Source organism: Montipora foliosa, chromosome 5, assembly GCF_036669935.1.
Source record: "Montipora foliosa isolate CH-2021 chromosome 5, ASM3666993v2, whole genome shotgun sequence".
Classification (NCBI taxonomy): Eukaryota; Metazoa; Cnidaria; class Anthozoa; order Scleractinia; family Acroporidae; genus Montipora; species Montipora foliosa.
In genome coordinates this window covers 26,925,336-26,939,656 of record NC_090873.1, presented here as the reverse complement: position 1 = coordinate 26,939,656, position 14,321 = coordinate 26,925,336, and the positions used below count along the sequence as shown (strand labels likewise).

Below are 14,321 nucleotides of genomic sequence, written 5' to 3'. Positions count from 1 at the left end.
AAGTTATGGCGTGTGTAGATTACATGTACACGCATATGCAGCTTATATCCCTTTCGAGCCTCCTTAAACCACAAGATATGAACATTTAGTCCCAAGTTATAGTGACTATCGCAAATTAATTTTCATCATTTGTAAAAGTAGGGACAATCATTGCCATGAAATTGTACAAAACAAAATAGGAGCCCACAATATGTATGTGTAAAAAAACCACTGAAAATGGTGAACGATCGAGGGAATGGATCGTGGTTCAACCACATTACAATATATTTCGCTCCATATCTCCACATTGAAACAAAATTCATGATGAGAAATAAAAATTTTTTTTTTTTTATCGCTTTATTTATTTTAGCAAAAGTTTCAGCAAAATGCCAATATTTGCTAACCCTTTTATTTTAATGGTGAAAGCTGGTCGCAAATTGGCCACTCCTCCAGATATCTTAAATTAATTAATCACAAACGGAAAAAAATTCAGTCGCAAATTATGTGACTGTATTGGTCGCGTTTTCAAGTCCTGATTTACCATAAGCATGTTCACTAAATACACTGGACGGGCCTAATGATTAGTTCTATAAATTGCTTAAATTTCGGTGTAATCCAGTGTAATTTCCGCATAATCAACGCATGTTAACGCATAATATGGCCAAAAATTTCTGCACAATCTTTAATACACCATGCCTAAAATAGGATGTCGTTTTCTGAAATTATTTTATCTTTAAGTTAGTACGGATGATTTTAGTACTTATAAGAAAAATACTGTTAGCTTGAAATACGCTCAAGACATAAATTGGAGTTACAAATATGACATCGATTGTCGCATCATTTTTTTGTATCATCGGCCGCTTATCTATGCATTTGCTCAATTCTTTCTCGATTGTTAGCATTGACATCTTTTTATAGGGCAAGAGCACAAACTTTAAGTTACCTTCAGTTGGCATTACCTTGACTATGCGGGTACTTTGGTTCTAACATATCAACGACATGTACAAGAATCCCACGTAAATGTCCATACTTCCTTCTAGCATACTAAAGTTCTGAGGGACTGAATAAGATAGCTCGTGCATGTCCAGCATAGTTCATACTAGCACACTAAAGTGCGGATCAAGGGACTGAATAAGGTAGGTCGTGCACGTCAATAATTCGTACTAGCGTACTAAAGTGCCGAGGGACTGAATAAGATAGGTCATGCGTGTTAGTGCGATTGCCCATCGGTTGTTCGTACGCTTAGTACATGTACGTAATCACGTTAGTACGTGCAGAATCTTCGGTTAATCTTCGGTTCATGTGATCGAATGGCGATTACGGTAATAGGCCAGAAGGTAGCCACCGGTACACTTATCTTTTGTTACGCTGTTAGCTATACAGGCCATTGATACGGGTAGTTAACTGGGCATATGGGTTAGTACTTTATTAGTACCAATGACTAGTAAAAAGTACAAAAAAGGCTCCTAAAATAGGCAACATATGATCTTTAAATTTTTTCTGCATCCTATCAGAAGCCCAGAATGATAAATAGATAAAAATAATTATTATTATTCAACACATTGTGACAATGTCCAAATATGGTCATAGCTCACTCAATATTCGCCGCGCTTACTCAATATCCTGTGATATACGTTATCTTAAGTGTTGCGGAGAAAAAATTAATGGTAGTTTTTCCAGGTTTTTTGTCCAATAAACATCAAAAATTGTGCTTTGTCATCAATGTGTTGAATAATAAAACAATTATCCTGCTTAATTAATCTTGCGGAATATCACCTGAAAATTTAGCCAGCTCAGCCTTAGTAAGGCCTCGTTTGCTAAGTATCAGTCAATATTCCGCACGCTTTCGCAGGATAATAGTTAAATACATGCATGGTAAAATGGGTAAACATTGACTCGGACTGAATGCAGTCCTAAGTCATTACACTACACACATTGTAAGTGGAATTGTCCCTTGGGAAAGTAGTGAAATTAATGCTTCACTGACTCAATGGTTTGATTGGGCAGCCACTCTACTACTGACATTATTTAGTTACGTTATGCCATACCTTGTTTGAGGAAGGTAAGCAAGGCCATGTAAAGTTCACAATCTGCATACAAAATCTGCCTCATAAGCTGCTCATCCTGCCCCACTTGTGGACCCTTCTTTGCTGCGTTCTCCACATAGCACACTTTCTGTGCTCTTTTTAGATTTTCAAGAGCTCTGTCCAATTGATCATCTTCAAACGTAAGGATGGCTTGCTGGGTAGAGAAACAGAGAGAGCGAAATTGCCTGACAATTCAGAGACTTGACAAAGCTGAACACCTGGGCCCAGTTGTTTGAAAGCCAATTAACTTAATCCAGGATAAGCATAAACTTCTGTTTCTTGTTTTCCACTTTTTGGTGTCAAAATTTTCTTTTGCTTATTATTGCTTATGGCTAATTGGAACTGGGAAACAATGTCAAAATAATTTAGGGAAAAAGGGAGCATAAACAATTTAAAATGATTTTAGAGATCAATAAGCTGGGAACGAGTTGGAAGTAATTTGAGAAACAAGGGAACCCAAGCAAATATTTAAAGGGAACAAGGACCCCCTCTGGGAGAGTCTCGTGATTGTCGCTTATTTACTGATGGTTTAACACGTGGAATCTCTGAAAATTGGAGTGTGTCCATGCATAATTATGAGAGTGTAGCTACAGTGAAGCCCTTCATGAAAAGGATTTGTTAATTGAGAAAGTAAAAATATCCCTTCCAAAAAAAGTTGAACACACATAGTCATAGATCAGTGTCCTTGCATCTGAAGACACTAATCTGCCAGATGAGAACTAGTACAGAATAAACTACAAGAGCTTCTAACACTGAAGTAAACATTTTGATGGAAGAAGTTTGGATGTTGTTGGCTTTCAGTACATTGAAAGCATGGCAAGACAAAGCAATGGAAATGTGAGGAATGGGGTTCATAACCACTTCAAAGTGCAAGAGAGTCTTCTCAAGAAAAATTGATAGGGCTAAAAATGTCACAAAGTTGGTGTAGTGTACAGCGGTTGTATGAGCAAGAGTGCAAAGCGGTTGTACGTGCAAGACATACGGGAACTGAACAGTGTGAGCGGGCGTCGAGTGAGAGAGTTGACTTGGTGTCGAGCAGAGCAGTTGAACGAATAAAGCGTTCGGTTTTATTTGCCTTTGTGGCTGTTAGTACTCTACAGTTGGTACAAGCCATTCTCCATTTTTTAATGTACCATAATACACTTTGTTTTCTCCCTCCCGCCCCCCAAATTTTGCATCCGCTTGCCTCACCATCTCACTTGTGTTATATATCCGATCTGCTTGAATGTCCGAACTTTCGCGGTTTGTTTACACAAAAAGTCACATGATACTACACATGAACGCTGACGCTTAGTTTCAAATGTGAACCAATCAATAAATTGACTTGTTTGGTTTTACTTAAATTGAGTTTCATTAAATTCTTCACTGCCCAGGCTTTAATATTTTCTACCTCCCTAGAGGCATTATACATAAGTCATCAACATTAGGCCCAACATGTATGCTACACGTGACATCAGTCGTCAAGATATTTTTGGAAGTGGGAATTAAATGTACATGTATATCATTAACCATAATAGTAAAAAGTACGGGCCCCAGAACAGTGCCCTCAGGGGCACACCACGATTGATAGGCAAGAAAGGAGCTGTGATGTTATCAACGCACACCCTCTGTTAACGATCTTTCAGAAAGTTAGGGATTAATGTCGGCCACAGTCCTAAGCTTAAGCTGGGGACGTCCTAGGACTCCTGAGTAGTGAATGGGTTAACTAATCATAATGATGATGATGATCATCATTGCATCTGAAGATCAAAGAAAATATTAAGTCAACACTTACCACAAAGTCCACCATTCCTGAACCAGCACTCATGAGTGGACTGCCATCACTAAGATAAAACAGTTCAATGAGTATTCAAAGGTCGTCTGTGTGTTTCTCAAATGGTTCACTTGTTCAATAGACAACATGCTGTGTTTGTCACTGATATCAAACTAAGAAAACAAACTAACTACAATTCAGACAAAAGTGTTGGGAAGGTAGCATCACTTTAGAGATAACCCCCCTCCCCCTTATCAATGTTGGGTTTTCCACCAAACAAAATGGTGACTTTTCTTCCAACATTGAATATGGGGGAGGGGGGCCACAAGAGCATGGCATTTCCCAAATAGTACAGCCAATAGTTAGAATAATCAAATTAGGTGTGAAATGAAGTGATGCACACAACCTTCCCAACAACTTTTGACCAGTATTGTCTGAAAAAGGTCGAAGTGCTAAACACGCGATTTTCTAAACGTGGTTTCATTCCTTTAACCAAAAGACTTGAAGAAGTGGCAACACATTCTGATTTCGATGTGTTTTGTTCAAGTTATTGCTAAAATCAGGCTCAAATAAGGTCTATATATTTCTTTTCGGTAATCTCGTAAATGATAATGTGGGATGTTTACGAAATGAATAAGTCAGAATAATTCCTAGTGAGCCATACCATATCTCCATTTGCTGTTGTTAGATATGCAAAATTTGCCATAAATACATGATAGACTTTGCTAGGAAACATTTGCTGAAACAACAAAGGCTACTTTTTCAGTTAAGCATGGCATTTCAAAAATAGTACAGCCAATAGTTAGAAAAATCAAATTAGGTGTGAAGAGAAGTGATGCACGCAACCTTCCCTACAACTTTTGACCAGGATCGTAGTTTGTTTTTTTACCTTCCTTTGTTTTACATTATGATGATGTCTGTAAGACAAAGGAAAGTAAAAAACAAAATAGTGTCAAAAATTTTTAACCAATTTTTTCACTACAACATATATAATTTATGCATACACAAGGTCACATGACACAACTACATTACAAGAGCGCGAAGCAACCCATTTCTCATAGTGCATCTTTGTGTTTACGCTTGATTGAATTTCATTCAGCAAACTGTGTGTTTTTGCATGTGAAATAAGAAGGATGCTGGTGCTTGAAGACATCATAGAGAGACAAATAATTAGTCAATTAATGTCAGCTAATTTAATTGTTCTAATGACAGACTACTAAACAAAATAAAGGGAATGATAATTTCTTTTAGATTTAAATAAAAATAAGACTAATGCTTTTTTCTGAAGTTAATTTTCTTATCTGTTAAGGGAATGTTCTCAGATAAATTCTACAGGGGATTATGAGCTCATCTAATTACAAAAACAGTCAGTTAAGTGTAAATACTTGTAAAAAAAATTGCATCTGGAAGGATTTAATTAAACACCTTTTCTCATGACTTCATCACTTAATTTGCAAGTCTGGGTTTGATATGAACTTGTCAATTATTATGAAAACTGTACTTCATATTATTTTTCAAGATTCATAGAAGCAAGTGAATGAAGATATTTGATATGTGTTTGGTTTTAAGAGTTCAACGATTTTCAAAACAGAAATTTGTGATCTTTTTTAATCTCCTTTGAAAAGCGTTGGTTTATGTCATCAATTTTTTATGGGGAACTTGGAAATTTGTTCATACTTGCTCCATCTCTACACATGTATATAAGGTTGCAAACAAAAGATATAAACTTACCCGCTGTTCTAGTGTTTTGTCTCTCGATTCTTAATTTCTAAGTAAGCATGGTTTTGTCCTTTTTCTGCAAATTCTGGCTTTTAGAGTCACAAGAAAATCATGTGTTGAGGTATAATTCTACTCACTTAAGTGTAACCCAGAGTTCAGAATCTTTAAATTACATCTATACCTCATCGTACACGATAAAATTATGATTAAGTTTTGTACATAAATTAAAATGACATATTATTTTCAAAGAGGAAAATGGAAACAGACGCAAAATATGTCCTCATCAATAAGATCACATATATTTTATACCCAAAGATTGTTGACTTAAATTAAGTGCTCCTGTGTGCACATTACGCAACTTAAGATTACGCTGAAACAAGTGTCTCAAATCCCCAAAAAAGGCGATTAATTCAGGCAGCCAGCTGGAAAACAAACCTGTGAGTCCGGAAAAGCTTTTGCGATTCCTCGAACCCATTGTTTAAAAGCAAATTTATCCCATCCCTTGCTAGACCATGATATTCCCAAAACCCGGCCGACGACTTGGAGCCTCGTTCTTTGAGCTCTTTACATTCATTCCTGTTCGGATTCATAAGGGCACCAAAGGTCCAGCAGAATTCGGTAACTTCATGCAAGCTTGATCAAGAATGTGTGCTACAATCCACGCAAATCTTGCGCCATGTTTTCTTATTCTGCACAAGTTTGCTCTACAAGCAGCTAACAAGTGCAAGGCGTTCTATGATTGGTCAGCCGATACGCTTGGACGCTTTCCGAAGAATTCCGGGCCTCTTCCGGACAAACAGCGAAGAGAAAAACTATTATGGATTTTCTGAGTGAACAAAATCAAACATGGCGTCCGTCGGGCCAAAAGTCATAAGGCAGTTATCCTTCTTTCAGAAGGTTAAATCTGCCTTTATGAACTGGTATATCTATGCTTGTGGTTATAGACAACTTGGTAAGGTATTCCTTTTTCTTATTTGAAGGAAACAAGAGAGCTTCGTCCTTAAACATGTGACTTTGTATAAGCTTGTAAGCCGACAGGAATATTAGAGCTCCTTTTTATTATATTGCTCGAATTCTAACTTTTGAATCTCTTCCTTGAACCACTATTTGGCCTTAGAAGTTTTGTCAGTATTAAGGTCAGTTTCATAGAATACTTATTGCCCGATATTAACCAAAACAAAATTATTATTATTATTATTATTATTATTATTATTATAAAGACGTTATGTAATTGATTGATTGTATTTTTCATTTCTGTGTCATATACATGTAGACGTTATCCATTTATTACTGTCTATCCGGTTTTTGTTCAACACTCTTACGTCTATTAATTCTGGGGAAGTGGTTAGAGCACCAAACTAATTTAGCTTGCGGTAGCATTGCATATGTGTGCAAAGAGACTCATAAATTGTATGGTGAAATTTTCTCTAGGTCTTTTTGCGGAAGATTTGATAATGGATGACCATCCAGATGTGGCTGAGGCTATCAAACGCCTGCCTCCTGAGGTGCAAGATCTGAGACTGTTTCGGTTGAAGAGGGCATGTGACTTAACAATGAAGCATATCATTCTTCCGGAGGATCAGTGGACAAAACCACAAGAGGTATCTGAAAAAAAAAACATCTTGACAGTAACTACCTGTTAATGTACTGTACATATTTGGTACTGTCATTCAATTGCCAGATTCAGCCGTCTCTCAGTGAGGATTAATCGCTGGATGTGTTCATGACCTTCATATTTGTACAAAATCCAAAATTAGCATTTTGTTTCATGTATACCTGTGTGTTAGTATAGGAAATCACTGCATCGCAAGGCGATTTTTTCTTATGAATGGCCAAGTTACTTGCGACTGAAGCAATTTAAGCACAATCAAACTCTGAAATCCAGTACAGCTATGCAGCTTGAAATCCCACTTGTATCACCCACATCTACATATACAGTATCAAGATCAAGCTGCTAAGAGCTTTAATATTTTACCTGAATGTGTAAGGAACTGTATTGATTTTAATCAGTTCTCTGATATGACTTTTAAGCATTTAATGAAAAAGGTCAAAGATAACCTTTCAGCTTTACCCATTGACTCCTGGGGGTTCCCCATTGAGGAGTAGAATCATCTGGCATTAGAAAGGGTAAAATACTAAGTCTGGCCAGTTTTGGCTGGTTCAGGCATCAAAGGGTTAAATTAATTAATTAATGTGGTTTTATTCACATTGTACAATAAATAGGCATACTTATTTTACCTCTTTTTACATCTTTAACTTTATTTGTATTTTTTACAAAGTTATTTTTAAGCATATGAAGAACCACCTAGTGGAAATGCTGAAACAAGCCATTATTATTATTATTATTATTATTATTATCATCATCATTATTATTATTATTATCAAGGCTGTGCTCTAACGGTGCCCGGTCACCTGCGGTGACTAACATTTGGCTTCGGGCGAGTGAGAAAAATTACCCGGTCGCCCGGCCGAGCACTCTGGCTAATTGTATTTCTAGTAGATAAGGCGGCTAAGAATTTTAATATGCTGGTGTTTACAGTTTACGAAACCTCTTTTTACGCCTCCTTGGCTAATATACATTTAGGTTATGGTTGTTTTTTCCCTGTATATGAAATAACGCAATACAAAAAGAGAAAGATATCATGTCATTTGTTGTTGTTTTAGAAACAGAGCAATCCCGTGTTGTCTTTGGTGTTGTGACAAATCATTGTGTACCCTAAACAAATAATGCTGTGGCTGGTGCTTCGACCAAATCCACAAAAAGCTCATTTCACGAAACATTTTACTGATAATATAAGGAAAAAATACTTAAGTTTTGTCCTGTAGCAATTATTTTCGTCCAGATCAAGATGAGTTGCTCAAAAAAAATTTTATATCTTTCTGGCCGTGGTGGTTTCATGGTCTGGTTTCACAGCCTGGTTTCACGGCAGTTTTCACAAAAGCTCCACGGGAATCAAGCGGCATTGATTCATGTTTTGAAAATTTATTTTCAACCCAACTAACCAGTAAAAAGGTTTACCCAAATTAGACCCAAACGTCTTTACATAAACCTGCCATAATCTTTACTTTTTCTCTTTTAAACCTGAAAAACATCGGTGGCATTGCCACTTTTGTTGTCTTTCTCAAGTATGGCATGAAAAATTTGACAGGTTGCGGGTTTTTCTTGCACTAACAAGTTCGACAATCACCAGAGCAGTAGCAGCAATGTTTTGCTGAGAGAGAGATGGATAAAGATCTGGCTGCGTTGTTGATCTCAGATAATTAATTATGTAATTAATTAAATCGGGCGACCAACATGGAGGGCTGGGCATCCCAGCTGAAATGCTTGGAAGCCCGAAGGGCTCCCCAAAATTTTCCTTAGAGCACAGCCTTGATTATTATTATTATTATTATCATTATTATTATTATTATTATTATTATTATTAACATTATTATTATTATTATTATTAACAATATTATTATTATTATTATTATTATTATTATCATCGCTCAACAACAATCTCTGCACTTGTCTAACACTAATTTTTTAGTTCGCTAAAGCCTCTCCTTCGACGTTACTGAGGCTCCTAAGACATGGAAAAACTACATGTACCGTATTCACCCGTGTAAAAGTCGACCTTTTATGGCCTCAAAAGAAGCTCCAAAAATCGCCCTCGACTTATGCATGGGTCAAAGATTTCGAGCCAAGTTCTAGCTAAATAATTTATTCAAAATTAACATCATAATGTGGTCTTTGGGCATAACGAACGCAGTGGACGAAAGACTTCAAAATGAATAACGAAAGACTTCAAAATGAATGTAATTAAGCAATTCCAGTTGAAATGAAAAAGGATTTGTTTTACTTTAAATGTTGAAGATACTCACAAGCACAAATATGAAATAGACACTGGAAATTTTCGTTTTCCAAAGGCGGAAAGCTCTAAAAAACATTCTTGTTTCTTCAAGTAAAACGCGATCCCTCAACGGCTTAGTAACCTGGCGCAATACCTCGTGTTTGCGTGCAATCATGATCGTCACTCGTGTTGCCTGAAAATGCTGGTTGGTAATGATTGTTTTTTATTCTTTATACAAACCTGGATGATTTAAATGCTTTTACAAACTTTGTATTGTTTGGTTTATGAGTTTTGTTTCGCTTGCCATGTGAGAAATTGTAAGTCAAGGACCAATTAAACCTTGCACATTTGGCATCGTTTTTGAAGTTATTTTCAAAGATTGACTCCTGCTTCTGTGATGTTGTGCTTATCCTCTAAAGCCTTTTAATCTTGATTACCAAGATTAGTATCCCATGAACATTTAGCAAAGAAATTAAGAAATTGCTTTTTATGCCATCAAAAATGGGGGGTCGACTTATACATGGGATCGACTTATACACGGGTAAATACGGTAGTTGAAATTTTATTTACAACTGTGCAAGTACATGTAAGAGGAATGTTTTTAATACTGGGTTGATGTTGCAGACTGCTGTGCATGATGATAGTTGTTGAAAAACAGGGATTCAAAGTAATTTGTGGCATCAGCCCAATGTTGAACTCATTCCCCTATATTGTACAGTCATGGATCAAACTGTGACCACTTTTGAAAGTAAGTAAAAAAGTGAGTTTTTGGGTTCCAAAACAACACAATATATTTGGGACATTTTTGGAGAATAAATAAAGTGGAGAAGTTTGTTGAGGTGAAACAAATTTTCTCAGCATTGACCATATTGTAGAAATTGCTTGCCAGAACTTGCATGTCTTTTGTGGGGCAGCGTTTGTAAATTTATTATTTAGCCTTAGTGCGTACCTGTTTTTGGTTATTTACAAATAATTGGAAAATCCAAAGAAATTATTTATAAATAATGAACAAGTACCGGTACTCACTGATTGATATGTAATTCATTACTTTTTAGTAAACCTGATATGTATATCATACCAAACACGTATGCAATTTTATATAATTAATTCATCAAACAACTTCTTTTATTTATAAACCAGGCTGTCCCTTACAAAACAAGTATTTGCATATCATAAAGTTACCCAAACAGGCTGTAAATGCATTATTTGTAAATAATAAAGAAAACTTAGTGCATCAATTCATTATTTACAAATAATGAAATTTCACCTCGCTCTCGTGAAAACGATCTATTCTAAGCTAAAACCAACCATGAGGAACAGTGGAGATCCCTAAACCACCCCAGTCTCCCAGAAAAAAGGTGCCCATAAATTAATATGATAATCTCTCGGTCTCCCAGACTTGCATAATTTCTTTTATCTCTCACCAGGATGTAAGTTACCTGTTTCCTTATGTTGATCTTGTCAAGAAAGAGAGACTTGAGCGGGAGAAGTGGGACCATCAGTGAACTGGAATAAATTTAGCCTTCTTTCTTCATAATATTATCTTCTTGTAAATGTTCTTAATTACTGAAATCTCACAATCTGCAATGGCAACTTCAATAAACTGGCATTTTGGCATTTTTGGTAAATAATTTCAAGGGAGCTTTTGTTTACTGGTGTGCTACCTCAGTTTTGTCAAGACGGATTTGCAAGCTTTAGTTTTTTATGTTGAAATAAAGGAGTCTTGGATAATTTGTCTGGTCTTTTTTTACTATTTTGTGAACATGCAGTGGGAACTTGCTTACCTACTTAAAATTCAGTACAAGTTTTATACTTTCGTACATGTATAGAGAGGAAAGGTACAACCCTAGAAGGCCCATCAGGCCGGCGCTTATCTCCGGTTTCTGTAGCATCCCTTGATGGGATGCCAGTCCATCGCAGGGTTACCCCCAGCATTAAATTCGCCGGTACCCATTTATACACCTGGTTGGAGAGAGGCACCGTGAGAGTAAAGCGTCTTCCCCAAGAACACAAAACAGTAGAGAGGAAAAGATTACCAAAATATCTCTTAAAATGTGCCTTCAAGTAAGCAAAAATAGTGGATAATTGACTTTTAACAGGGAGGGAAGGTTGTGTTCCAGAGTTGCTGTAAAACGTTTATCCCTGTCCCTCCTATAGTAGCCACAATTTAACATATCGACTTGACAGATTTTACTCTGTCTTACCCCTGACGATTTTACTCGTCAACTGGGGGCATCCTGGGGTGCCTGTGGAGTGAATGGGTTAAGACATTTTTAAGGGTTCATTTATGTTCAATTTGAAAGCCAGACACGAAGATTTTAACGTAAATTGGCAAGCATATATAATATATTTTGAGTTGCAAATGGGCTCTAAATGTACTCTATACAGGTGATGAAATCATTCTTAATGAAAAAACAATCTTTTACATGGATTTCAGTGAACACGTTTTGAGGGCTTTTGGCATAGTCCAGGCTACATGTAAGAGAGCGATGAGGAAAGAACACGCAGCCTCTGCGCGTTTCCACAAGGCACGTCTGTGCCACATGCAACAGAGACTGCCACTCCAGGATCGGGCTACACAGTCATACAAGATCCTGCCCAAATCCCCAGCACTAACTATTGCCTCTTTGAGACGGTAGCCTCGCAGCTCCTACAAGGTCTCACCTGATTGGAGACCACCCTTGAAGTTTAACAAAAGAACAAATAACAGAAACAATGGCCCTTTTGTTTTAGGCCTAGGGTAACAGAAACAATGGCCCTTTTGTTTTAGGCCTAGGGTCCATTGTTTCTGTTATTTGTTCTTTTGTTAAACCTCAAGGGTGGTCTCCAATCAGGTGAGAGCTTGTAAGAGCTGCGAGGTGACCCCTTTGAGACGAGGATGCCAATATTATTAGGCAATCTCACTCCCCAATGCGTTCCAAGAATGACTGGGGGTGATGCTAATTCTGGTTATTAACATCAGCTTGGCTTTGAAGGCAAGGTTACTGAAACAGCTACTGTCAATATTAAGGGTGCCCAAAGATTTTATTATTAAGCACTGTTTATCTGAGAAGATCAGAATGTCGAACAGTTTGCAGATGCCATTATGAAGGCAGCACATCCTGTTCAAGTGTTCGAAGGTTTCGGATCAAAGCCTGCAGAGAGGGTCCAGCTAACTTATACCCTCCCACAGCTGCGATTCACTTATTAACAACTAGACGCTCAATGAGTGTAAACTGGGTTGTCTGTGGTACGAGTTACACAATAACAGAAGGCACTGAGTTGAGTGGTATTGAACTGCGGAGTTCCAGTTAAATTTTTTTCAAGTTGGTGGTCATGTAGACCATTTGAGGGTCACCCAGAAGTCGTGCCAGCAGTGGCCCTTTGGCTCACACGTTGAATTATTTTGTAATGTCCTGTCCTGTTTTGAGGTCTTTTACTTTTTTAAGCTTTGGTAATAAATTCAGTTCAAAGATAACAAAACTAGCCCGCAAGCAGGCTCTTCTGATGAAAATGGCGCGCGGTCGAAATATAGGGGCTTGGTTACTAGTTTTCAGAACTAGTAACCAAGCCCCTATACCTGACGGACGTTTTCCTGCATGTCATGCATGTCTTGCAATTGTGCACACTAAGGAAGGACTGAAAATTGCATCGCAGCCAAAGGCTGAATTACGCAATTATTTCCAAATATTTTACAATACTTAAAAATTACTAATAAATCCTAAATAATAAGTCAAAAACTTATTATTAGAATAATATTAAAAATTCTATATTATTTATTTGTGTTGAAATATAAAATTTGAATATAAGTGGGATAAAACTACAGCCCAGACTATTTCGACATTGCATATATAAAAGTATTACTTGTTCTGTATGTACAAAGCCTTGGCATATTAAAATGGCGCTGTCGTCTTTAGATTTTAGCGCGAGTTGTCATAGGGTGGTGGAAGGAGCGCTTTCAGTTTATGATTTGGATCACTGACAATTTTATCAAAAAGCTTGCTACATAGTACGTAATGAAGCCCTAAAATGGGTTGTTACCCCCACCTCTATTGCCAAGTTTCACTTTCCTGAGGTTATCATTGACATTGCTCTTTTCTCGAGCTGTGCCAGCTCGTTTTTTAATTAGTGGGGGAGACCGTTGAAAAAGACAGGTGCTGCGTAATCTATATATAACAGACCTCACGCACGATACATAAAACAGTCAGGCTAGATCTTGTTTCGGAACTCCCGCTCTTTTTAACTGAGTCAGGAAATAGAGTCTCTTACTAGCCTTTTTGGTTATCACAGTTACATGGTCATTCCATGTTAGATCGTTCGCTATTGTAAGGCCTAGAAGTTTTGTACTAGTAACTAATTAGCTCTATCTCCTTCCTTCTACGATGACAGGATCAAAGACTCTCTGCTCTTTTTCAGTTGAGCCCTGTTCTCGCGAGACAACTCTATTACTCTGTTCGCTATTGCTTGCGCGTGACTTACCCCGCACTTTGCAACTACCTCTGACACCGTAATGTTATCCCCATATTTCCGTTGCTGTGCGTGTTAATCATTTGGACGAACAACCACAGGACTAGTTTGGTTTCCTGTGGTACACCAGCGGGGAGTGGGCACCATTCAGAAAAATACTCTGATGCCATTGTAATCCGCTGAGATCTCGTAACATGTAAAAAAATCTGTAATCCAGTTGATGATGCTACCTTGGTAATTTACACTGGTTACGCAACTTTCTAACGAGTATACTATGGTCTATTAAATCAAACGCGTTACGGTAGTCCAGTAATAATGTTCTTACGGTGGCTCCGTTTCGTTGTCACAGCGGATTTGGACCCCCCCGCGGATTTAGACCCCCCCCCCCCCCCCCGGCACAAATCAGCGGATTTGAACCCCCCTGAAAATAATCGTTCTTTTGATTAGTATATGTAATCACATGGGCCCAAGGGCGATTAAGGATTAATTTCACGCGTATTTTCA

At 37.5% G+C, this 14,321-nt stretch overlaps 2 protein-coding genes and 1 pseudogene across 2 annotated transcripts in view; 1 reads left to right on the top strand and 2 right to left on the bottom strand.

The window, feature by feature from the left end:
• LOC138003834 (tetratricopeptide repeat protein 39C-like) overlaps positions 1–6,256 on the bottom strand; it is a 34,318-nt gene extending 28,062 nt beyond the window's left edge. The window contains exons 1-3 of the mRNA XM_068850098.1: positions 5,974–6,256; positions 3,841–3,889; positions 2,028–2,220 (exon numbers count right to left, since the gene is read on the bottom strand). Coding sequence (XP_068706199.1) covers positions 2,028–2,220; positions 3,841–3,889; positions 5,974–6,128 — 397 coding nt within the window. The 5' untranslated portion in view covers positions 6,129–6,256. The remainder of the gene's footprint in view (positions 1–2,027; positions 2,221–3,840; positions 3,890–5,973) is intronic.
• A 94-nt stretch (positions 6,257–6,350) lies between these two features.
• LOC138003835 (cytochrome b-c1 complex subunit 7-like) lies at positions 6,351–11,102 on the top strand. Its single transcript, XM_068850099.1, has 3 exons — positions 6,351–6,490; positions 6,970–7,139; positions 10,799–11,102. Exons 1-3 carry the CDS (start codon positions 6,385–6,387, stop codon positions 10,874–10,876), a joined length of 354 nt encoding a protein of 117 aa, XP_068706200.1. The 5' UTR covers positions 6,351–6,384; the 3' UTR covers positions 10,877–11,102.
• Positions 11,103–13,182: 2,080 nt separating this feature from the next.
• LOC138002521 (uncharacterized) lies at positions 13,183–13,889 on the bottom strand (annotated as a pseudogene).
• Positions 13,890–14,321: the final 432 nt, after the last annotated feature.

Excerpts from the sequence above, each read along its gene's own strand:
- LOC138003835 (XM_068850099.1), top strand. The coding sequence starts at position 6,385 with ATGGCGTCCGTCGGGCCAAAAGTCATAAGGCAGTTATCCTTCTTTCAG. Across the intron at positions 6,491-6,969 it reads TTGTGGTTATAGACAACTTG|GTCTTTTTGCGGAAGATTTG; the intron begins GTAAGGTATTCC and ends AATTTTCTCTAG. Across the intron at positions 7,140-10,798 it reads AGTGGACAAAACCACAAGAG|GATGTAAGTTACCTGTTTCC; the intron begins GTATCTGAAAAA and ends ATCTCTCACCAG.